This window comes from Capricornis sumatraensis, chromosome 12 (assembly GCF_032405125.1).
Source record: "Capricornis sumatraensis isolate serow.1 chromosome 12, serow.2, whole genome shotgun sequence".
Lineage (NCBI taxonomy): Eukaryota > Metazoa > Chordata > Mammalia > Artiodactyla > Bovidae > Capricornis > Capricornis sumatraensis.
Window position 1 is genome coordinate 45,999,235 of NC_091080.1, and position 24,373 is coordinate 46,023,607.

General features: G+C 40.7%; 2 protein-coding genes across 4 annotated transcripts in view; one reads left to right on the forward strand and one right to left on the reverse strand.

Moving 5' to 3' along the window:
• PSPC1 (paraspeckle component 1) overlaps nucleotides 1-16,032 on the forward strand; it is a 74,861-nt gene extending 58,829 nt beyond the window's left edge. Inside the window, exons 7-10 of one of the 2 annotated variants that reach the window (XR_011145776.1) lie at nucleotides 13,381-13,474; nucleotides 14,107-14,214; nucleotides 15,300-15,433; nucleotides 15,845-16,032. The gene's annotated coding sequence lies outside the window, so the exon portion shown is untranslated. Of the gene's footprint in view, nucleotides 1-13,380; nucleotides 13,475-14,106; nucleotides 14,215-15,299; nucleotides 15,518-15,844 lie in introns of those variants that run through there. The other variant, XR_011145775.1, reaches the window with a different exon arrangement.
• A 981-nt stretch (nucleotides 16,033-17,013) lies between these two features.
• MPHOSPH8 (M-phase phosphoprotein 8) overlaps nucleotides 17,014-24,373 on the reverse strand; it is a 46,887-nt gene continuing 39,527 nt past the window's right edge. For both annotated transcript variants that reach the window (XM_068984227.1, XM_068984226.1), the window contains exons 10-14: nucleotides 23,104-23,258; nucleotides 21,270-21,424; nucleotides 19,614-19,741; nucleotides 18,681-18,764; nucleotides 17,014-18,323 (exon numbers count right to left, since the gene is read on the reverse strand). In XM_068984227.1, the coding sequence (XP_068840328.1) occupies nucleotides 18,282-18,323; nucleotides 18,681-18,764; nucleotides 19,614-19,741; nucleotides 21,270-21,424; nucleotides 23,104-23,258 (564 nt within the window). In that variant the 3' untranslated portion in view covers nucleotides 17,014-18,281. The remainder of the gene's footprint in view (nucleotides 18,324-18,680; nucleotides 18,765-19,613; nucleotides 19,742-21,269; nucleotides 21,425-23,103; nucleotides 23,259-24,373) is intronic.

The window sequence follows — 24,373 nt, forward strand, 5'->3', positions numbered from 1 at the left end:
CGACTGCAGTGATCTGGTGGGAGCAGGAGGTTAGGGTGCTGGTGACTTTGTGGTATCTGGTCTGAGTGCTGGGCCAGTGGTGATACCGTTCGCTGAGACACGGAAGGTAAGTGCTCAGGACTGGGCATGGGGTATAGCTGATTGAGGGAGAGAATGGCTGTCCACTGGGTTTTGTAATATTTTGGATTTGACTTTCTACAGTGGTTCGTTGGGGTTTTAAAGACTGTATAAAGCTTCTCTATCTGGTGAACAATGACCTAGAAAGGCCTTGTCATTTATCACTGAAGGTGACTTAGTACACTTCAAGCTGGTCCTGCCTTTACTGTCCCTCTTGCAGTTATTCTCCATATAATGTCCTGTGCTTCCTTCTAAAAGGCTCCTACCCTCTGCCAGATGCAGTAGTTCTGTCTGAACAGAGCCCCTGCTGTCTTGTCGGCCATGGGCATTATTTGACCTGCTCTCGTGTTTCTGTCCCGCCGTCTTTCTGGCCTTGCTCACGGAGCCCTGAGATGGCTCCTGTTTCCCTGGGTCTCTGAGGAGGACCCTTTCCCCACAGAACTAGACCACTTCTCATTCCTGTCAGCTCGTCAGTGTGTGGTGCTTGTTTGTTGTACCTGCCTTTTACTTACCTTTTATCAGTGTTCCCAGTATCATGGCACAGTTGGTACTTCTATTTCTTGAACTGGTCTGAGGAGATATCCAAGAGGAAATGGCATAGACTTGAGAGTTTGCAGCTTATCTGTGAGGATGAGACTCCCAGGTTGCTTATTCATTCAGTAGACAGTTTTTAAGCAGCTTTTGTCTTACCCTGTGTGTAAATAATGAAGAAAACAGACTTGATCTCTGCCGGCTGTGAGCTTGGAGTCTGGTGAATGGTGAGGGAAACGTGAGAACTGGCAAGTTCTTAGCTGTCATCACAGTGGGGAGTTAGAGCAAGAAGAGCAGGCAGAACATTGGGCAAAGCCGCATGTGTAATAGAATTTGGGAGACTATATGCCCTTACATACATCTGTAGAAACATGTCTAAAAGAGTGAGGAGCTAGGAAAGAAGGGAGAATGTAAAGGGAGTGGTTTGGGATGGACAGGGGAGCCTGGGGAGGCGAGGTTGCTGGTACCAGTTCTAACTTAAAAAGGCTCTCACTGCAGTTTTGTGAGTGGCCGAGTTCCGCACAGTGGAGGTTGGTACCAGAGGAGCACCAGGCATTCATGAGAAAGGGCAGCAGGTTGCCAGAGTCCTCTCCAGGAGAGTCTGGTGTTCTCTAATTGAGTGTCAACCAAAGGCTGCTGGTTTTTGAAGGTTCTGTTCTTGTTTTCCTGGCATTGGTATGGCCTGGAGAGAAGGGGACAAGTGGGCCAGAACAGCTTGTCAGGGAGCATGATCGTCATGTGTGTTCCAGCGGACACGGATGGTGATGGTGGTAATTCCTCTAGTGACTGAACTGTCAGGTGGCTCCATGGTTATGATTTCCAGGAGAAATAGTTCAGTAATGCTCTGTTTTGAAGGCAATAGTTGTTCCTCTCAGGCTTTGTTTGGTAAATTGGGTATTTTTATCAAAAAAGAGATTGAGATATTAGTTTGTACAAATATTGGGAGGAGAAAAAGCATGTAATATGTAATTTGAAGAAACTTTTCTCTTCGGTCTTTGTGTTGTTAATTCCTATTCAAGGGTTATGCCCTGATTAAGGCTGCTGGCTCCCTTTCACTGCACCCTGTTTTCACTTGTTTGCTTCCGTTATTGTGGTCTTTTGGTTAACATTTATTACTGTTCAATTGGATGGATTCTGGGGATTTTTAAAATTACTTAATAGTCATTGTTTGCTTTTCTGGGTCGCCTTTGAGATGGTGTTTTGAAATGTTTATAGATTATATAGTAAACTTAACTGTATAGTGATAATACTTCATTCCTGCATTTTGGCTTCTGTAAGTCTTCTGACTAGGTGCTTTATGGTGAAGACAGATTAACGTGGGCAGAGTATGAAGAGTGGGTGTGGTGCCTCCATCTGGGAACCTGCAAACAGCAGTTTTCTGTTTTGAGATTTCTTTGCTCCTAACGTCAGAGCTGCTGAAAACTTGGGAGATAAATGCAGTTGGAGAGGATCAAAAATTTTTTCTAGTTTACAGTATAGTGCCATTTCAGGTAAAAATCAGCATGTTACAGTTGCGTGTATATTGTCCTAACTTCTAATGAAGGTCAAATAAATATAATCAAGTTGAGTTAGATGTTTAACTTTTTAAAATATATATAGCGAATATGTAGTATTTGAAATACAAATATGTTTTAATACATTTTATTGAATTATGGTTTAATTTCTTGCCTTTATACTTATTAGTGTAGAAAGACAATTGTTTTTTAAGACCAATTAATTAGGTGTTTGAACTATTTGTTTTTCATAAAATTTTCTCAGTGCCCTTTATCTTGAACATTTCCTCAGTTTCCCTTGCTCCTCATCACCGTCTTTACGGGGCTCCCTCTGGAGGCTGGCCTTGTTTGCTCCCACCCGAGCTGTCGGAACAGCCGCAGCAGCCCCTTGGTGCTCCAGGGCTCTGCTGGATCCATGTGTTCCTCTTGGCATGTGCTCGGCAAGATTAAGCATTAAGTGAACCTTGGACAGTTCATCGTGACCGTTAACTACAGTTCTCTTCCAGTTTGTCCTTTACTAGTTCTTTTCTTTTGGACAGTGTGTGAGCGCACGCACACAGCATGGGTGCTAGTGCCACAGTGCATTTTGCTTTTTTTTCTTTAAACGAATTTTATCACATCATGATGTAGGTATTAAAAATGCTAATTTAATGTAGACATTTTATTGCTGTCATGATACTTGGATATATGCTGCTGCTACATTTTTTTAGTAAATGATTTTTAAAAAACCATATAGGGTCCACAAATGAATTGTAAAGGATCACGTTATTGTTAGATGTGGATAAAGCCTAGGTATTCACTAGAAGTGGCTGGTGATTCTGAATCATTGGTTCTGAAGAAAGTCTACTAGCTCCATATGAAAAGGGTTTGCTTTATTTAAGGCCAAGGAGCCGGTGTTGGGTGGACACAAGGTGTTCATATTTTTGAGAAACTTCAACTCTTGCGGTTCGAGTACAGCACAGGAAGTAAAGTGCAGTGCAGGGATGGCGGGTGCATACCAGCAGGGTTGAGGTTGGTCATATCTGCATGAATTGGGAAGCAGAAGAAGGGAGAATTCAAGAGAGCATGTGTGAATACACAGTAGGTCTTGGAGTCTTGTTATCAGAAGGGTGTACCTTGTGCTGGGCTTATTAGAGTGTTTGCTCATGTGAAATAATCACCTGCTATGCGCACAGTTCAGTGGCAGTGCTGGGGACACTTGGTGATTTGGTACAGTACATGTGAAACCTGTTCAGAATTGTTACAGGGAGTTGGGAGAAGATAAATGGAAATAAGATAAACTAGTTGGGAAGGATATACATACTATGAATGAGAAGGGAATGTTTTTGTTCAGGGCAGGAGGGTTAGAGGACCCTTCAGAATATAAGGGGAGAGTTACTTCATGAGTGTGTCCAAAGTTTGGGGAGGTAGAGATGTCCCAGTATTGTCTCCAAGGTGAGCTGCATCTTGTTTCGGGAGCAGGTGGTATCAAAGAGGACTCGATATGAACAAAAGTGTATGAAGTGAGAAGTTAGCCAAAGTGAGACTGGAAAACTAGTCAGCTCTTACTCCATGATATCATCAAGGAGCATAGTGGCAAGAGAGTAACTCCTGAGATTTGTATTTCATAAAAGTTACCTGGATTGTGGAAGGACAAATTTGGTTAAACTCAGACTTGCAGGCCAGACAGCCTGTTGGGATCAGGAAAAGGATTGGAGAGTAAAAGTAGGAATCAAATCAAGATATATCAGTGAATTACAGAATGATCAGAACGTGGTGGATAATTGAATGTTGGGGAGGTTATGTGGAAGAAAGGCAAGATTGACTGGTTTTGAACCTCAAATCTGGTATACCATTTTGGTGCCACCAACTTACAGGAACAGAGCAGTGAGGTCAGGATGGAGCTCTTCAAGTTCTTGTGACATCTAGAAAGGGTGCTGAGTATGGAAAATCATTCAGCTTAGGAAATTATCTTGGCTTGAGAATTCTGACAGTCATCAACAGTGAGCACCAATTGATAAAGTGTGAAGCAGATAGTTGACCAGTGCACATGTATATAGTTTAGGGGCTGATACACCCTTCACACATCTCTGTGGATGTTTAGGTTGAACTTGAAGGCTTCGGTGAACTGAGTCTTATACTGGAATACAGCTAAACCTTTAAGGCTCCATAGAATACTGCCGTTGTATTCATTAGAAATGCACACTTAAATAACTTACTTAATTCATACTTGGTTAATGGCCAGCATTAGTGTGGAAACCAAAGGTGGAATAAGCCCTGTTTAGTGCAGGCTGTGTACTGTAGCAGCATTCAAGTCCTTGGAGACCTGGAAATTCTTCTTTGTCACACCATTGTGTATTAGAAAGCATTAACATCTCATAAAAATCAAGAGGCCTTCAAATACTATTGATGCATAAACTAATTCAGTGTATTTTGAGGTTTTTGAATAATATGCATCTAATACACAAACATGGAGATACAGATTGGTGCACAGTGAAACTTTCTTGCTACTGTCTACACATTACCCAGCTTCTCTGTCCAGGAGCAGCCTTGGTTACAATTTCTTGTGCATCCATCTGGAAGGTTTTGTGCATTCACATACATGTTTGTTTACATTCTAAACACAATACATATGCAAGCACACTACACACTTCTGTTAATCATCTCACAATATTCTATTTTCAGTGTTCTAAATGATCCCTCACTCTTATACTTATTGGTAGGTCATAGGTGTGTGTACCAGATCTTTTGGGGACAGTGTTTCATTGATTTTTTTCCCCATTATATTCTCTGTAGCATGTTGTTGGGTACACAGAATAGAGACTGTGTGTGAATATGTCTGTAGGATAAAATTTCTGCTAGGCCATTGGGCATGTGTGGTTTTGGGGTCGTCTTTTTTTTCTTTTGATTGTGCTGGGTCTTTGTTGCTACATGGACTCTTTTCTCTAGTTGTGGTGCTTGGGCTCCTCATTGTGGTGGCTTTTCTTGTTGAAGAGTATGGGCTCTACGGTGTGGGCTTCAGTAGAGAACATAGGCTCAGTAGTTGTGGCACAGGGACTTAGTTGCTTCGTGGCATGTGGTATCTTCCGAGATCAGGAAATGAACCCATGTTTCCTGCATTGGCAGGCAGATTGTTTACCACTGAGCCATCAGGAAAGCCCAGGTATGTGTGTTTTTAAGATTGTTTTTCAGATACTGCCTTCCTTATTGTGGACAGTGGCAACTTAACATTACCCCCAGCAGTCATTAGCTGAGGGCATAAACTCAGTAAATGTCAAATGTTGATAGGAAATAATGGCATCTTTGCAGGTGATGGTAAAAGTCTAGGAAGAGAAATTATATGATTGAACTAGGGAGAGCTAATGGGTCAGTGTATTAACAGTGGTATGCTTGACTTGAAGTTCACCTCTTAAATAGCAAGAGTAGGAAGAACTGGGAATTCTTTATTCTAGAAGAATCCTCCCCCTCTTTGCTGTTGATATTAAAATTTCACTTTCAATTTAAAATCTGATATTACTTGGAAATACTGGAGGGGGAGATACACTTCATTTATAAATCAAAAAGGGTGGAGTCCCTAAGCTATATTTTAAGTTTTACATAAAATTAATGTTTAGAAACACTTGTGTTAATTCCCAAAGGATTATAGTTTGTTATCCAGTGAATTATTACATGTTGAACACTGTATAGCAAAGTGAAATGACTTTTTTAATTAAGAATTTTCTGTCTCTTAAGGTAGTAATAATTACATGTACCCAAGGACTGAGTAGTTTGCTCTCTGAAACATTGGAATGTCCTTGGTCACAGGTCACTTTCCCAGTATCCACTGTCATGATGAGTGTTCTCTCCATGGTGTTCTGTTCCCTCATGTGTGGTGGTTATTATTGCAGGTGAGCAGTGTTCTTGAACATGTGGTATGGCCTTGCTGGTGCTGGGGCTGCAGCTGGGATCCACATCACTGGGGGCGGTGGAAGGGGGCGGGTTGTCCACTTAGCCAGGACAGCCTGGAGGTTTTCCTGAGGAGGGGTGGCAGCTCTTGAGCTGATATGAATGACAGGAGAAGAAGGCTTGGGAGGTTAGAGGTTGAAGGTGAGTCCTGTTCAAGCTGAGGGGTACCATTTACAGCAAGGAAGGGACTGTGGCTGGAATTGAGTGAACCGAGGGGTCTTACCCCTCTTTCCTCCCATTTTTATCTGACTGAAGCCCTCAACCGTCCCATTCAGTGAAATTTTAGCAGCACAGATAGCTGTTTGTATATTGTATTTGTGCTTTATACATAAAATTTAAAATTTTTGCTGACCAACTAATTTTCTCCCTCTTGGGAGCAGTTCTGGCCTATTGAGAACACAAGTCTAGAGCCACGTGTATGGAGGCCATGAGACTCTTACTTGATGAAATGAGAAGCCAGAGAAAAGGCTTGGGCTGGGCCGGGCAGTGATGTGACCTGGTTTGTGGTTCAGAAAAGACATTACTTTGCTAACAAAGGTCCATCTAGTCAAAACTATGGTTTTTCCAGTACTCATGTATGGATGTGAGAGTTGAACTATAAAGAAAGCTGAGTGCTGAAGAGTTGATGCTTTTGAACTGTGGTGTTGAATGAAGAATACTCTTGAGAGTCTCTCGGACTGCAAGGGAATCTAACCAGTCCATCCTAAAGGAAATCAGTCCTGAATATTCATTGGAAGGACTGATGCTGAAACTGAAACTCCAGTACTTTGGCCACCTGATGCAAAGAACTGACTCACTGGAATAGACTTTGATGCTGGGAAAGATTGAAGGCGAGAGGAGAAGGGGACAACAGGGGATGAGATGGTTGGATGGCATCACTGACTCGATGGACATGAGTTTGAGTAAGCTCCAGGAGTTGGTGATGGACAGATAAGCCTGGCATGCTGCAGTCCATGGGGTTGCAAAGAGTTGGACATATCTAAGCAACTGAAGTGAACTGACCTGAAAGGCTTGTAGCAGCTCATGAAGGACTTGACTGAAGGAGAGCCCAGGATGCAAGCAGCAGGCAGACCAGTGACCAGTAAAGAGAAGGGAAGGGGAGCTGGGCTTGGTTCACACAGGCTTTCAATGACTCAGATGCAGTGGGCTCAGCTTTGATGGTCATGAAAGGTGTCTTGTCTACTCCTGAGGGGAGCTCATGTGTGGGCCTCAATGAAGTTTAGCCAGGAAACGACAGAGACAGTGGAGTCCGATTTTCATCCTTGAAGCCATTTAAATTTCCTATTTTTCAGTCACTTGGATGTAGCTAGATGATCCCACACACACAAATTTAGAATGTTCAAAACTCCAGACTTGTTTCAACTTTTTATTTTGTCCCAGCAGGAATGTAACCCTATATCTTGTGCCTTTCGTTCCATATTTTTTTCTGGGGTGGGAAAGGGGGGATCTGTTTAAAAGCCTGCCTTCTCTTTTTTTGTTTAACCGCAGTAGCAGTGTTCATGCATTAGTATGTGAACAGTTTCAGTTGAGTGCTGTTTGGAGTAAAGTGGTTCTGGAGCAGTTTATTGAGGGACACTGAGTTGAGGCTCTAAAGGGGTTCTTGCTGCCCTGCCCACCTCGCTTTGTGAAATCAGTTAGCAGGCAGCTTTCCAGGCTCTAACTGGAGTTCCTGGAAGTCACAGTGAGATTTTTAAAATATGTCTTTGTAAGCGCTCATGGTGACCAAAAATGGGAAATAGGATAGCATATATAGTTTAATAAGGTACTCAAGGGAGTGCCGAGGTGCCCACACATTTCTGTAGTTCCTGTGGTGCTTTGTGAAGGGTTGTGGGGTCCTTGGCCAAGTGGTGGGACATCAAGCAGCCCTCCTAGCATTTGCTGAAGTGAGCATGTTGCATGTTCAGATGTTGTGGAGACATAAAAAGTTTGAGAAGTGAGATTTATGATGGATGATTTTATGTTTTTTTTATGCCATGTTTTTATGTTTTCTAGTCATCTAGTTTGCAGAGTGTGAATTTCTCAAACTCCCCAATAATCAATACAATTTTGCACTTTTAAAAAATGGGACAGGATTTTTTAAAAAAAACTCCCATTTTTTGACTTTTCAGTCCCCCCCCTTTTTTTTTCTTCAGAAGAAATGGTTGGAATCTTGTGCAGTGCTTATGAACAGAGCATTAAGACATTTAACCACCTCAGTGTATTGAGTTGGCCAAAAAGTTCATTTAGATTTTTTTCTGTAAGCTATTATGGAGAACCCCAACAGACTTTTTTTTCGCCTGCTGAATTTTCAGGGAAATACTGTTTGGGACACACTAACTCAGAAACAGTTTCTGTGAGAGAGGCCTGGTAGCTGGCACCCAGAGTGAAAGAGTGTCTCTGAGATGGTGACCCTCTGGCCACCTCGCTGAGGTCGCTCAGCACCTATTTCCACCTTGGATTTAAGTAGATTTAAATAGATGATCAACTCTCAACAGTGCACATTAAACTTGTTTGATATTTTGGGGTTGCAAGAGAGTCGGACACAACTGAGCAACTAAAGAACGATGTCTCCTAAGTACAGCATTGTGATATTATTCATTGCATATGAATGCGTAGTGGGTTCTGCAAGAAATGCTTTTCCTAGTTTGTTCATTTACTTGGTATTTTCAATGTAAGTTAGATGCTGTGTTTAAGTGGTTTGAAGTATATGTTGAAAAAACTTGACTGTTCATTCTATTTCCTTTTCATTATCTGTGAACATGGTTAATTTGTGAAGTAACTACTGTGGGATTCTGTGTGACAGTAATGTATTTGGGATATTGAATTTTTAAAGTAAACAGTGGAGGCTGAATAAGTAATGTCATCTTGAGTAAAACACAGTTTATCGTTGCTGTAGCTGAACTTGCTTTTAAAACTTAACCTGAGTATACAACCACAGAGGCTGGTTTTCTTTGGCTTTTTTGGGGAGGGCACTTGAGAAATACTATCACAACCCGATAATGCTGCTGGGCTTTTTCCCTTTAAAAAATTATTTTTATGCTGTGCTGAGTCTTCACATGCTGTGCATGTGTTTGTCTTAGTTCCAAAGAGCAGGGGCTGTCCTCCAGTTGGAGTGCATGGGCTTATCTTGTGGAGCACAGGCTCGGCATGCGTAGGCTACAGTAGTTTTAGCTTGTGAGCTCAGGCGTGTGGTACAGGGGCTTAGCTGCCTTGAAGCATGTGGGTTTTCCCACACCAGGGGTTGAACCGGTGTGCTCTGCATTGGCTGGCAGATTCTTAACCACAGGACCATCAGTGAAGTCCCTGGATTTTTTTTTTTAACTTTTGTTTTGAAGAGTTTTGCTTTCTCTGTTTCGGGTTTTTTTGTTTGTTTGTTTGTTTTTTAACTTGAAATGCCTTTGTAGGAATTTGGGAACATAATTAAGTTTGACAATTTTCAGTGGTGTTTTTCAATTCCAAGATCTTTTTTTCTCTTATGACAATTGCTTTTGCACATATGGCAGATACATTCAGAATGTTCTTCTGCAAATTAGTTACACATTCATTTTTCATGGGGAAGACACCTAAGGGTGAAGTTGCTGAGTGTTGTGTATGAAACAGCCAAGCAGTTTTCCAGAGTTGCTTGGCCTTGTAGCCTGAGAGCAGTGATGATGCCTGCAGCTCTGTATCCATGCCAGCATCAGTCCTGTCGGTTTTCACTGTTGAGACGCAGGTGCATTATGTTTCCCTAGTAACTTCTCATGGTGATTATCTTTTCAGATAGTTTTGGCCATTAAGGTACCTTTTTAGTGAAGCACATTTGCCTTTCTTTTACCATACTCTTAATTGCTGTTTATAACTAGGTTGTGTAAGTTTCATTGCTAGCTGGTATAAAACTCACTGATCTGTGTATATAACCTATGAGATTATATATATATATATATATATTTTTTTTTTTTTTTAAAGTACAGATAGCTTTTAGAATTCTGAAAAGCCAGATGATGTTGGGAATCCAAATTGAATGTTTTTATTACATATTTTTGTATAATACCAGCTGAAGGATGAAACTTATTAGTTGAACTTGTGATATCTTTTGGCATGATAACATGGGTGGAAGATCCACGAGCCTGATAGAAAGTCAAAGCCTTAGATTTTTTTAAATTTTATTGCAAATTTTCAATCCAGAAGTCATGAAAATTAAAGAGTCATGTTGAGAAAATGTCTACCTTCTAATAAATTCAGTCAATTGAAGGTGTATTTTCTTGTATCATGTGTTCATCAGTTGAAATTGTATTACATCAAAAAGGAAGAACTTGTAAATATGTATTGTTATGTTTTTACAGATTTACTGCTTTTATGTTTTCTTGGAAAATAATGACATCTGAATTTTTGGTATACTGTTCTCTTAATCATGAACTATTTCTCTATAATCTTTGAAGACATATTCTTTGTTGCTTATAGAGAATGTATTAGGTAACAGAATGAGATTATTTCAGTAAAGAGTACAGTACATATTTTGCCTGTTGTAAACTGCCTGTGGTAGTGGCCTTTGGTTTATTGTGTTAGCAGCCATTATTGTGGTGTCTTTGCCATCAAGGCAGAGGATCATGTTTGGTTCTGCATAAGATCACAGAGGGTGACAATCAGGAGGATGTCCCCTTCTCCATAACTACAAACTTCAGAATTTCTCAGAAGGCATTTGCGAGCTTGCTAATAAAGAATGTGATTCCTTTATGGTTCAATACCACAGGAGTCTGCTCCAGAGGAGAACATTACCTTTGGGGGTGATTTCTGGCAAGCTATTATTTTTCACCATGAGCCATTATTTAAATCCTATTTCTTCAGTTTTTACAATTCATGTGTTGTAATTGGAAGAGCTTTGTAGAGTATTCCTCAACCTCCTTACTTGTTGAATTATGTAGTATTTATCTTCCATAGTTACTTCTTGCAATGTACTATTATTTATATATAATTGACTATGTAATAATAATTGACTTGTATACTCAGCGGAAAATGAGAATGTGAGTACTCCGTCTCATTGGTACATAGTTGACTGTTAAGAATATGCCTTCTGTATTTTTAATGTTTGTTTCTTTGAGAAAAGTCATCAGAAAAGTGCATGTGGTATTGGCTATTCACATTTCTGACTGCGTGAAAAAATCTTACGGTGTGGTTGGAGTCTTTTTTGTTTTCACTGTTACCAGCCATTTCAGATGTACTGGCATGGAATGTAAAATCAAACATTAATTCTCACACAGCTTTTTTTTTTGTTTGTTTTTAAGTTACTCTGCCAATGACTTTAAAAATATTTATGAGTGCTTTGTGCTGGTGAGTGGGGGCTAGTCTTCGTTGCAGTACTCAGACTTCTCATCATGGTGGCTTCTCTCTTGAAGCACGTGGGCTCAGGATTTGTGGTACGAGAGCTTAGGTGCTCTGTGGCATATGGAATATTCCCATTCCAGGGATCAAACCTGTGTGCCTTGCATTTGCAGGCAGATTCCTATCCACTGTGAAGACCTTACAAAGTTCTGATTGAGCTTTTCATCCTAAAATTAAAAACAGACCACGTTTGTCACCTAGTTTTGGTACAGTTACAGCTTCAGATTTAAGACCTTTTTTTAGGGAATTTTTTCACAGTCCAGTGATTAGGAAATGGCACTTTCACTGACGGTCCTGGGTTTGTTGTTTGGTTGGGAAACTAATTTCCCACAAGCCTTGTGGCACTGCCAAAAAAATTATTTAAATGCAATCTTTGGTTTTCACATTTTGAATATTCCTCAGGATCAGAAAATATTAAAAGTATATCAAACTTATGTATCTCCTCAGATTCTTAACTCCAAATTATGAGCATCACTGAATGGATGTGGGTAGCAGGACATCTGTAAGTGTCTTACTGGTTACAATCCAGTGCAGAGTAAATCTGGCCACATTTGGTATGAGACTACATCATTATTTTAGTTTTTTGTCTGTGCTGGGTCTTCGATGGTATGTAGGCTTTCTCTAGCGGAGTGGGGGCTATTCTCTGGTTGCCGTGGCTTCTCTAGTTGCAGAGTACCAGCTCTAAGGTGGGTGGGCTTCAGTAGTTGTGGCACGCAGGCTTAGTTGCCTCACGGCATGTGGGACTTCTAGACCAGGAATTGAACCTGTGTCCTTTGCATTGGCAGTGGATTCTTAACCACTGTACCACCAAGGAATCTCAGAGACTACTTCTTTACACAAAACTCTAGTGATTGTTTTTAAATATTAAAGGATTAAGGTAAACCACCCTTTTAAAGACTGGCAACTAGCAGTTTCTAAATTCTGGAGAGTACCTTTTAGTTTTCAGTGTAGTTAGTGCTTTGCAAAATTTGTGGGTTCACTGAAGATAATTAAAATCTTTAGTAGTCCGGGTGTCATTGTGTCTGTAAGAAGTAATCCGGGTGTCCATTTTATTTCCATTTTTCTTCTCATCCTTGGTTTTACCAAAGATAATGTAAAACTAATGTAGAATGCTAGTTGCAGATGGAAATAATATAAAACATAATTTTTGTTGATTTATGGCATGCTTTGCTTGAAAAAGTATTTAAGGTTTTTAAACTGGGACTATGGAGCCTGTTGGCTGTGAGTCTGTTTCACATGCAGCAGTTTCACATAATTTTTGCATGCTTTTGGCAGAGAGGGTGATACTTCATTTAATTTTCAGGTAATCTGAGACCTAAACGGGTTTGAAAAGTACCAGTTGAGGATAGTTACTTCTGGTATATTTGGGTCACTACTAGTAGTGAGCCTAAAACTAGTTATTTACTTCTCAATTATAATTGTGTACTACGGCACTAGTATTTCAGGGATGCTATTAAGACACATTTCATACGGATGAGGTAACAATAAACATAAACCTGTACCCCAGCAGAAAACCTGGAGTGCATGCTGTCTTGGTAGGTAAGAAGGCATCTGATGGAGCACAGCAGGTTTTATGTGCCCTGCCTTGGATCAAGCCGAGTAACATTTTGTAGATAGAATAGGAATCGGGATCCTATGTAGGATTTTGTATTATAAGCGTCACGGGGCTGTGATGAGGAACCAGCAGTCCAGACAAGAGGACCTATCTATGGAAAATGAAAACAGGACACTACCATCTAGGATTTAAGTGTTTTCTCTGCTGCCGAAACACAAAATTGAGCAGAATTTTAAGTCAGTTGATTTTCTGTCAGGAAAGAAAGTACAATCTTGACTGAATGGACATAATCAGATGAGGTAGAGATTTAAACGGCGTCTTGGTGGAACTTAATTACTGTCAAATGAGATAACATATACGATTTTTAATTTATCATTTAAACTTGTTTTTAAATGGCTAAATCTGATTTTATTGTAATCCTAGGAGAAAAGGAAACATGGATGAAGCTACTTGAAATTTGGCTTCCTGTGTGAGACCAAAGTTGAGAGCTGAGGAAAACTTGCCAGTTTCCTTTCAGGTCAGCCCTCACCTGCAGTCGCCACTCCTTTCATCTTCCCCATGCTAGGACTTGCTGAATGACCTGGTCCATGTGGTAGCATTAGAACAGGTTATGGGCAAGTTGAAACCCGCTTCTCTCTTTGTATGTGACTTGGAGGGTTGCTGCCCTTTTGTTTGTGGAAGATTTGAGGTTATTTTTAGCTCCAATTTCCCCCACTGGTGGTAATATACTGATTTGTCTTTAGGCAAGACTGGACAGGGAATAGAAATGCAATGAACAGGTCCTATTTATGCAGGAAAAAAGTCCCTCCTGTTTTCTAGTGATTCTCAGCCTGAAATTTTAGTCTTGTGTCCCTTAGGAAAGTGTATAATCTTAAAAATGACTCAACATCGTAAAATCAGATTCAACCTGGGACATGAACTCCCGTTTTTTCCCTTGGTGCTTTCCACCTTTTTAAGAGTATTTTAGAAACAGATTTTCTAATATTTTAAAAAATTATAAAGTTCTTTAGAGTCATTCACACTATATGATCATTATTGACAACCTTCATGAATGGTATATTGTCATCCTAATAGATCCCAAAAGTATTAAGGATATTTCTTCCCTCACCCCCACCCCAATCTGGTGATTTTAATCTGTTCTTGTTACAGTGGTCTTGGGGAACAGGAACCTCAGCCTTTCCTGAGTACCGCTTGTGAGAGGAGACCGATGACATCAGACCACTGGCTTAATAGGGTCCCAGGGGATCTGCATACACAGTGAGTGAAAAGCACTGACTTTTGGGAAGTGTCACCTTTTCAAAGCATCTGAGGTCTCATGGACACACAATATGACAGCTGTTTATCAGGCTGCTATCTAGCCCTGGAATTACATTGGGTTGTTGTTCTCAAAGCTCCAAGTCAAAATCACTATCACCTGGAAGCTTCCTGAAAATGCCAATTCCCAGCTCTACACATTGTCTACTGAACAGGACCTTGCTGGGGGTAGAGGGGGTGGTGGTGGTGTGCAGTGGGATCCAACAATTTATTTTTTAAACTTTGGACACACCACATGGCTTATTGGGATTTCAGGTCCCTGACCAGGGCATGGTAGTGAAGGCACTGATTTTTAACTCTAGACCAACGAGCTCTACCCTGCCTGCCCTACCCTTTAAAAATTCATTGTTTTACTTTTAAAAACTCTCTTTTTACTGATTAATCAATTATAATTTATAATTGCTCTTTGAAAATAGGTTTACAGAGAATCACTTTATACTCTGAAAATTTAATGCCAACAAAACCCCCAAAGTGTTTTGGTACATAGGTTCCTTCCTTAAGTGAAAAAATATGCAGAAGAAAAAAACCCCTATTTACACAGGCCAACCATGCTGTGATGCTGAAGATATGGTTTTATATGGCCAATCTACTGCTTTTCATTCCAGACTTTATTTTCTGGTCAGTGAAAAGAAACTTCATTCAAGGAGAACAGTAACTTTGACAGTTAAATAAAATGGAAGATGTATATTTAATTCTAGAAGGAGGAAGAAGTGGTGTCTTATTTTTCCCTGTCAGATCTTACAACAGACTGCTGGGCCCCACTGTGTGACTTAAAGGCCCAAGGATTTTCGTTTCTTAACAAGGTGGTGCTAGGGACCTGGTTTTCCAAACTCTTAAGGTACTCTTAATCTCTGTATACGAGTTCACAATGAAATACTAGTTATAGAAAGCTTTATACGTCAAATATATGACTTCAGGTGTTGAATTCTATCCTAGCAAATTATTAGTAACAGAAACCTTGTTTGTTCTTTAAAAAAATATATGCTATTACTTCCTATTTTCTAACAATGAATTTACTTCCCCCCCAGGTGAAATCATTCTATGGGAGAAATTAATGACAAAGGAGAAATGAGCCAGAAGAATCTTGTTTTATTTTTCAATTTATTACCACTCCGTTATAAACAACCTGTGGATAGATGAGCAGTCATGACACTTTATCCAGGTTTGTTTTCCTCAATTGTATACCTTTCCCTGGCACACTGACTGACTACCACAGACCCAGCCCCCACCCCCTGGAACTAGAAAGTGTTGTAGGTTAAGAAAAAAAAAAAAAAAAAAAAACCCCAAGTAACCTACAATTTTGGGTTAGTCCCCAAGATAAAGGAACTACTTATACGTTGTTATCACCATTTTCCAGCCCACGAGTAAAGCTCTTTTGTACCAGTTGGGAGAAGTCAAGCCTGGAAAAGAGCTTCATTGCTTGCAGATCGGCAGAGGGAAGTGGTTGTAGACGCCCTCATTGTCCTGAGCTTACCTAGCAATGTTTTTCAGAATGACTTAAAAGGGTTTGTACTGTTTTATGCTGTGAAACAGATTTTACTACATTCATGAAAATTTTCTAAATTCTCTTAAGACTTTATATATTTGGCCATGTGGGATCTTAATTCCCTGATCGGGGATTGAACCTTCACCCCCTGCATTGGAAGCATGGAGTCTTAACCACTGAACTGCCGGGCAAGTCTCAATTTTTCTGAATTCTTATTTTATAGATCACTTTTTGTTATTATATCTATATCCTATGGTTGCAAAGATACTATAAGGCATTAATCATAAAACACTCTAAAGTCTGTCAACTTTCTGTATGCTAAGTCTTACTACGAAATAAACTAGCAAATTCTCATATGACTTAACTCTGGAAGTGTAACAGTTCCAAGTAGAATTTTAAAAGTAACACTTGAGCTTCAAATTGAAACTTCCTGACATTCCACTGAAGAAATTCTACAAATTTAAGATGAGAATGTCTAGCAAAGGCAGTAACTCCCCATCCAGCCATACTTCAGCATTTATTGGTAGGTATATTAGATGCTTCTCTTTGGTGCTGCTACCGTAAACAAGGATATATAATGTGCTTTCTGTTGCAGCCACATTCATGAGAGTTGACCAGGTCTCTCGTAGGTTAAAATGGACCCAAGTTTGCATTATGTCCTTACCTCAGTATATACACTGGAAAGTAGTAAATGCTGAGGAGTCACGGTTTTTAGAGTTAAGAGAAAACTGAAGTAGAAAAATGTGTACTAATGGCTCTTCAGTGAGTCTGGATAATGAGCAATGCAATCCCGTTTGTAGTTGAGATCACTTTGGTTTCTACTCACAGCAGTAGCAGCAAATCTGCAAACCTTTGATAGGGTACTGCTTGAGAATTGGGTACTGCTTGAGAATTGGGTTTTTCAGAGCAATCATTACTACACACATATGGAAGTATTACCTGAAGGATCTGATCTGATTAGCTGCCTTGTCAGTTGGCAGTTGAGAGGTTCAAGACCTCATCATCCTGAAGCCACAAGGGTCAGAATTTCCCCACCCAAGGGCACATCTGCTTAGGTTCACCTGCTATAGACAGAAGTGAGTTTAGATGAAAACTATATTAACCTGCATGGCTCTACAAGTGGTTATATTCCCAGTGCTCTTATGATAACGGGAATGTTCTTTAAAAACTCACTTCTCTTAAAATCCTGGACCAAGTGCACTGCTGCTGACAGATCTCGCAGCTGTGAAGTCAGATGCAGAGGAGTACAGGATACAATACAGTTGAAAAGTCTAACGCAGGTATTGCTATTGCTAAACCAGACATTTCGCATCACCTTTTTGTTGAAGTCCTGAGACTTGAGATAGAAAATAGACAAACGTTGTGTTTTATTGAGGACACTGTAGGAAAAGTCAGTTTAACCCTGAAATATCTAGACAGTGTATGTGGTTTGCTCTAAGTATCCACAGGTTCTGCCTGCGTCTAGGGCAGAAAAAAGTTCCCCCAAAGCACACCAGGAACCCTCTACATAGAATTAACACCTAGCATTTACTTTTTGTTTTAGAAACTGTTAGTCCAAAGATGATTAAAAGTAAAAGGTGGGACTCAAAGGGGTTAAATGCAGATACAACATATGATTTCATATAAAGGACTTGAGCATCCTTGGTATCTGACGGGGTTCTGGAACCCAGACATTTCTGAAAATTTTTCATTAAAATTTAACTCAGTATATAACCAATCGAACTTAAAGATTTTATACATTTCTATAATCCAGACATCTTGCTTTATTAGTTTGCCAAATATTTCTTGAAAGAATGGAAGCCTTAGACCTGTGGGAAATCACTTGACAGGAGGCTCAGTGTGGCTGGTCTTCCCAGCATTCAGAGCACAGACCATCTGATGACTTGGGTCCAAGAATAAGGTTACAGTTCACATGTAGTATCACCTTTTATGCCTCATGTAATGTCCCAGTTTGTTTTTTTCTGCTATACCTCAGATTCTGGTTTATTTTCTTTGCAAACAATAAAGGATAACTGCACATATATAAAGCTGTCACTTACTCAGGATCGATGTCAACAGCTTGTTGGAAAGGTCAAACCTTCCTCGAGTTTTCTTTAGATTTGTCCTACTTTGAGGGCTGCAAACTCACACCTTATCTTAGTGCCTGGGTAACTTAATGTAACATTCCTGCTGGGGCTTTTTAACACAAAAATTTACTAGGGCTAGTAAAAAAATTTTCAACTTAAAAAAAATTTTTTTTTAATTTTTTAAAATAATCCTCATATGTACCATTCCACATTGTGGAAAAACATAGTCTGGACATAACACTGAGATTCAGAACACTTGCACAAATACTTACATCTGTGTTTTATGTTAGACCCACTGTGTCCCATCTCAACAGACTGTAACAGATGACTGGCCTTCAATGCAAGAGGCTTACAGAAGAAACTTTAAATTTGGAAATGTTAGCTGTGCCAGAATTCCAAATTGCTTCAAAGAGTATTTAGAAACAGGTCTTAAGAGTAACTCTTCCAATTCTTGCTGGTCACTGTAGCTGTACTCTGTATGCACCTATTAGCAATTTAACCTGTTGAAAAAAAAAACAAAAACAGCATATATTTCTAGTTTCCCTTAGTTAGAAGAAAGGAAAAAAAACCTTGTCTCTTTGGCAGGATTCTTAAATTGGTTGCTTATCAGTGTAGTGGCTAGATTATCATTATTTTAATGAAAGATCCAAGTACTTGACTTTTTAGGTTACTCCCTTATTCAGTCTAGCTAGTGATCATACATGTGGAAATTAAATACCAAAGTACACAACATACAGATGTGTACCATGGACATCAGAGGGTTAAAGCCCATCTCAGATCCAGGCAGGAACACAACAATCCTGAAAACTTGAAGAAACACTTGAGCAGTGACACTAGATACAAGAAAGGATTCTCACCTTAGCAGAAGGTGCTTCCGTCAGTCTTATGAACATTTTATTGAGGCCTGCCACAGGGCTGAATGAGTAAACAAAATGACTGTCCTGGGGAAGAGAGCAAACGAAGATGAGCATTTTTGTAGACAGCCATCTCTATCTAGAAATAGCCAGACTCCAGATATCTTTATACTCTAATGACACAGAAGAAAATACACATTTTGTTGGCATTTCCTTATAAGGCAACATGCTGTGATTACTTTTCCCTTGACTTAGATACCTTCATCTGGAAAAGCAATATAGAGATAAATCCTTCATTAATATGTATCCAGTCATATATATACAGCATGAGTATTAAAAATCTTCATAACCAGTTAATTTTAATTCAGCCTAAGGACAGACATTTGTATATGGCAAGTGAAAATGAAGTCGCTCAGTCGTGTCCGACTCTTTGCGACCCCATGGACTGTAGCCCACCAGGCTCCTCCATCCATGGAATTTTCTAGGCAAGAGTACTGGAGTGGGTTGCCATTTCCTTCTCTAGGGGATCTTCCTGACCCAGGGTTTGAACCCAAGGTCTCCTGCATTGTGGGCAGCTTTACTGTCTGAGCCACCAGGGAACATCTTCAAGGGCATTTTTAATTTAAAAAAATTATAGTAAAATGGTCACTATATAAAAATCAAAAATTATACTAAGATAACGAAAATACAAGTTTTTTGAAACTTTTGACAGCATGCTTTTCTTTTTGAATTTTAAGTGAACATTTGTAATTATAATGCATTTAAAGGCATATTTGAAATTAGTTTCTAGACCATGAGAATTTTAAAACAATGATTACTGGGTTACTGCCATTTCCAAAAACTGCAATTAATAGAAGAATTTATAGGTCATCTCTAGTTTTTTTTTTTTTTTCTAGTTTTGATTAGAAGAATGTATTAATCAGTAATGAGACTTACCAGAAAAACAGGAAGTTGAAATTTATCATTTAAAACAACAGCTTGTACACTACATGGTCCACAGAGGCGAGCAATGACCTCTTTACCCAGAAAGTTTGCATGGAAGATAAACAGCAGGACGCCAGAGCCTGAATCGAGGAGATGTAAATACAGATTTTAATTTCCATCCGAAGACAGCACCTTGCAGAGCTTGAGGGAATCATGAGAGCCTAAGTGCACAGGCCATCCACAGGGGAATCCTATTAGAAAAACGTGTTCATGAAGGTCATGTTTATGTTCCTGCCAACCTGAGTGACTGGGATCCAGGGGCAGAGTGGTCCTTAACTCTAGTCTGACAGACACATACTTGATCCAAACAAAGGGTATGACCAAGGGACTCTAATCAATTTGCTGGCATTTGTTTCATGGTTATCAATATAAATTGTTTTCTTTCAGTTTTAAGAGCTACACACCCCTCAAGATACCAAGGTCAATGTCTGTCAAACTTGAGTACTTTTAAAGGTGTTGGCTGAAAGTCCTGGTCTGGGTGGGGCTTTGAGAACAGACTGAGGAGACCATATGCCAAGTCTCAAGAGTCAGAATAGCTGGGTATCTTGGTAAGATTTCAGATGAGTTAAAAAACGTTGTTAGTGGTTGCAGACATTGTGCATGTGCAGAAAAAGCCATGTGTAACCCAGGGCTGTCCAGCTGCACCAGAGCACTGGTGTGGATGCCCAGCAATGCACACGGTCCACTTGGACAGTCAAATCCACAGCTGACTAATAACTAAGATGTTAGGAATGACTGGCTTTGATTGGTAGAGCTGTAGCTTAAGTTTCCATTAACAAATATTTAAACAAAACATTTCAAACCAGTTGATCTTAAAGGAAATCAACCCTGAGTATGTATTGGAAGGACTGATGCTGAAGCTCAAATTGTTTGGCCACCAGATGTGAAGAGCAGACTCACTGGAAAAGAACCCCGATGCTGGGAAAGACTGAGGGCAGGAGGAGAACGGGGCAGCAGAGGATGAGATGGCATCACTAACTCCATGGACTTGAGTTTGAGCAAACTCTGGGAGATAGAGGAGGACAGAGTGTGGCATGCTGCAGTCCATGGGGTTGGAGAGTTGGGACACGACTGAGCAACTGAACAAGAACAAACAAAACAAAAGCCAGAACCCAACCCAATTCCCACCTTTCAGGCCAAGAGAGTGCTGTCTCCATTCCATATATTCGGCACCCGTGTCCTAGAGGCGGCCATGGTCTCACCTGCCAAGTAGCTGTTAAGCATAAACTCATAGGAGGCAGGACTGAAATTCTCATCTCTTACTACTCAGCTTTACAATGGGGCAACACATTTTCTTTATTCTTGATCTCTTTAAAAGGGCAAGACTCAGTGATAATAAAATTCAAGAAAATATTGGTTCTGGGCTTACCATGTTGAAAGCTAGATTTCAGTAAATTTTAATAAAAAGTATTATTAAACTTCTAAAACAAATGTAAAGACTGCTGTGTGGACTCCTCAGGGTCATCTACAATGGTATCGGCTGCATCTTGTTTGTACCTATTTTATGTAATTAGTATACATGATGGAGTTTGTTAAGGTTTTCTTCAAAGAAAAGGTTATTAATGTTTATAATGTCACATTTCAAAGTGGGAGAAAAAGAAGGCTTACCTTCTGGTATAGTCTGTGGGGGTCTGTAATTGAAATCCATCGAGAAATCTGGCCCCTCACAGAGGCGATGGCATGCTATTGGGAAGACTGGTTCCAGTAGTGCAAGACGTGCTTCAAAGTAATCCTTGATAGTTTCTTCAGCTACTCTCGAAAGTCTAATAAAAAAGCAGAGGAAAAGCTGTTCATGTAAGAAAGAATCCTGAGGCGCAAAACAATCGGACTAGTGAAGCCTCCCCAGCACCATCTTGAAAAACTCCTGTCCCTTGCGGTTTGTTCTGAGCACTCCTATGGAACACAGTACACATCTGTCTGTCTTAGATGTCCTCTTATTCCCCCAACCCCTGAGTCTTCTGCGGTGCCAGGCACACAGTTGGAGCTGAACACAAACTCGTCAAATGAGTGCATGAATGATCAAGGAGAAACAGAAATAAGAATTCTGCTAGACAATAAAGCCAAGAATTGTCACACAAAGTCTTGTTATAAAGTCTTGTTATAGTACTTGGTTTAGAAAGCAGTCAAATAAAATGATTGGTGCTAATTCAGAAAGTATTTTGAGACTGTCCTGCAGGTAAAGTATAACTGACCTGACCCACACACCCCCTGCCACCTTCCAAAAGATACTCTGCTTTAAGGAGCATAAAATCCCCAAAACCATTTACTCACAGATGTGAAACAAAGCCCAGCATGCCTGGACCCTCAGCCGTGGGCAAAGCAGGCAGGCTAGTCTCTCTACTTGGTGGCCACCTATAACCAATACCTGGCTGCTGAAGCTCTCAGGGATGGCAGCCCAGGTTGCCAAAACACCCTCTTATGCCTTTTTTTTGGTCTCTTGTCTGAAATTTGCCTGTATCTGGAACGAGAATAACCATCTTTCAGGCGTGAAGATCCAAGTCCTATCTTACCCTTGGTGGGCGAGGAGGAGAGGGGCTCTGCTACCTGACAGAAAGCACCTCACCTACAATAGTACTGCTCCTGAAGCTCCTGTTACATGTAAGCAAGAGAAGTAATAAAAAGCTACTGAATTACTTATATGGACTTCCAATAACATCTAATGATTTTTAATTCATTTGAAAAGGCAGGAACTTGAATAAACTGTGATAATTTCCAGACAATGTAATAACCATTCAGCACTAAAAAACAAGTTTATCAGGCTGCGTAAAGACGGGAAGACAACATGAATGCTTATCACAAAGATGCAAACCTGGAAAAGGGCAAATACTGTATGAGTCCAACTAGCAGTAAAAACATCAATGGTCTCCAGGGTTTGGGCAAGTTAACAGGTGGAGGAGCACAGAGGATGTTTAGGGTGGTGAGTTGAGTGTGTGTGACAGGGCGATGGTGGGTACATGTCATCACATTCACCCAAAAACAGGATTTGTGACACCAAGGGGAACCTCGGGGGGCTCTAAGTCAGGAGGATGTGTGGGTTAGCCATGATGGTGGGTCCCCATCACTGGGGGTCCATTGACTGTAACAGCCTCACTGCCAGAGTAGGACAATGCATGTGGGAAATCACTACTTTCTGTTCAACTTCGCTCAGAACCTAAAAACTGCTCTCAAAAATTTTCTCTTAGAAACAATGAAGTTTAAATGGTTTTAAGAAAATCTCTGGAAGCCAAGTGAAGAGTGTAATTAAGATTTAAGATGATACTCCTAGATAGAACGGCGTTAAGTTTTAAGGTTTCTAAGTCCTCAATAACTTGCAGACTTTGTACACCACTTTTAAAATTCATCTTCTTAGACCAGAAACCCATCGTGACTTGTATACTTATCTTTTTCTGAGCTTACATACACACTGTCCATTACATCCAGGGCACACTCCTCCCACACTTACGTCTCTAAGTGGCTCTTCAGCAGGTCGTACACCAGCACGTTGTTGCACTGCTTTGCAAAATGCAGCGCACTGTTCTGGTGCTTTGACAGAATATTGCAGTCAGCTCCACATTCAATGACCAGCCGGACGATGTCCGAGTTTCCTCTTTTACAAGCCTGTGTCAGGAGTAAAGGAGTAAAAATTACTCAGCTGTGATCGGTGTCAGTTCCTCTCTGAGCTGAGAGTTCTCCATGGAGAACGATCCCCAGGGTTGGAAACTGGCTTGGAAATAGAAGTCCTGTGGTCCTCCTGCGACTGTCCCTCCCTTCTGCTTCTCTGCCATTTCCCTCCCGATTTGAGTTTAGCCTGCCTCTCTCCTGAGCTTAAGATTCACATGTTAAACACCTGAGCATTTACAGTATGTATAAAAATCCTACGACAAGTCTGCAAACCAATCCATGCCACCCACTGTAATGGGGGATATTTCACAGTAGCATCAAAGCCCAGCCTCTGTTCTGATGAAGTCTTTCTCAAGGTTAAACTTTTTGAAGGCTCCCAGCTGCTATCTGAATGAACTCCTACTTCCCTGGCACAGAAGTAGACGGTTTTGTGCATCCCCCTCACTCCACACACACCCTTTATGCTCCTGTTTAAATATCTGTTGTTTAGAATGTGCCTGGTGATTTCTCAATAAGTTTTAAATTCATGCTTTCAGCTGCCACCTATGCTCTAAACATACTTCAATAGGAACACATAAAGGATAACTAAAATTCAAGAGGGTACCTGAACAAAATAAACTTTTCTATGAACCAAAAATGAAACAGAAACACCAGCAGTGAACAAGTTTTAACCCCCAAGTGTGGAAGAATGGCAGAGTCCAGCACAGCCTCAGGGTCCAGACCATGGTGAATGAGGGGTCTGACAATCTGCCTGACTCAGGAAAGAAGGTTAGAAGAGGAACCGCAGCCACCACCCCCTGGTGAGCTCTCCCTTCACGGAGGAGGCGGGAGCCACAGCCTCCACAACAGGGTCAGGACCTGCTGGGTGGACAGCACCTCAGGCCCAAAAACCCGGAGCTGTGGGTGGGGGGTGGGGAGCTTCTCCAAGCTTCCACAATCCACACACAGGTGAGGAAACCTGAGGCCAAGGAGATGAAGTCACCAATGTGAAGTAAGGAATCCCCGTCCATCTGCTCCATGCCCAGGTCTCTGCAGGGCACACCCTGTCCCCTTCCACTGACACGGTTTAGCCCAGCCGACCTAGATCTTCAGCATGCAGCGGAGCCAGCTGT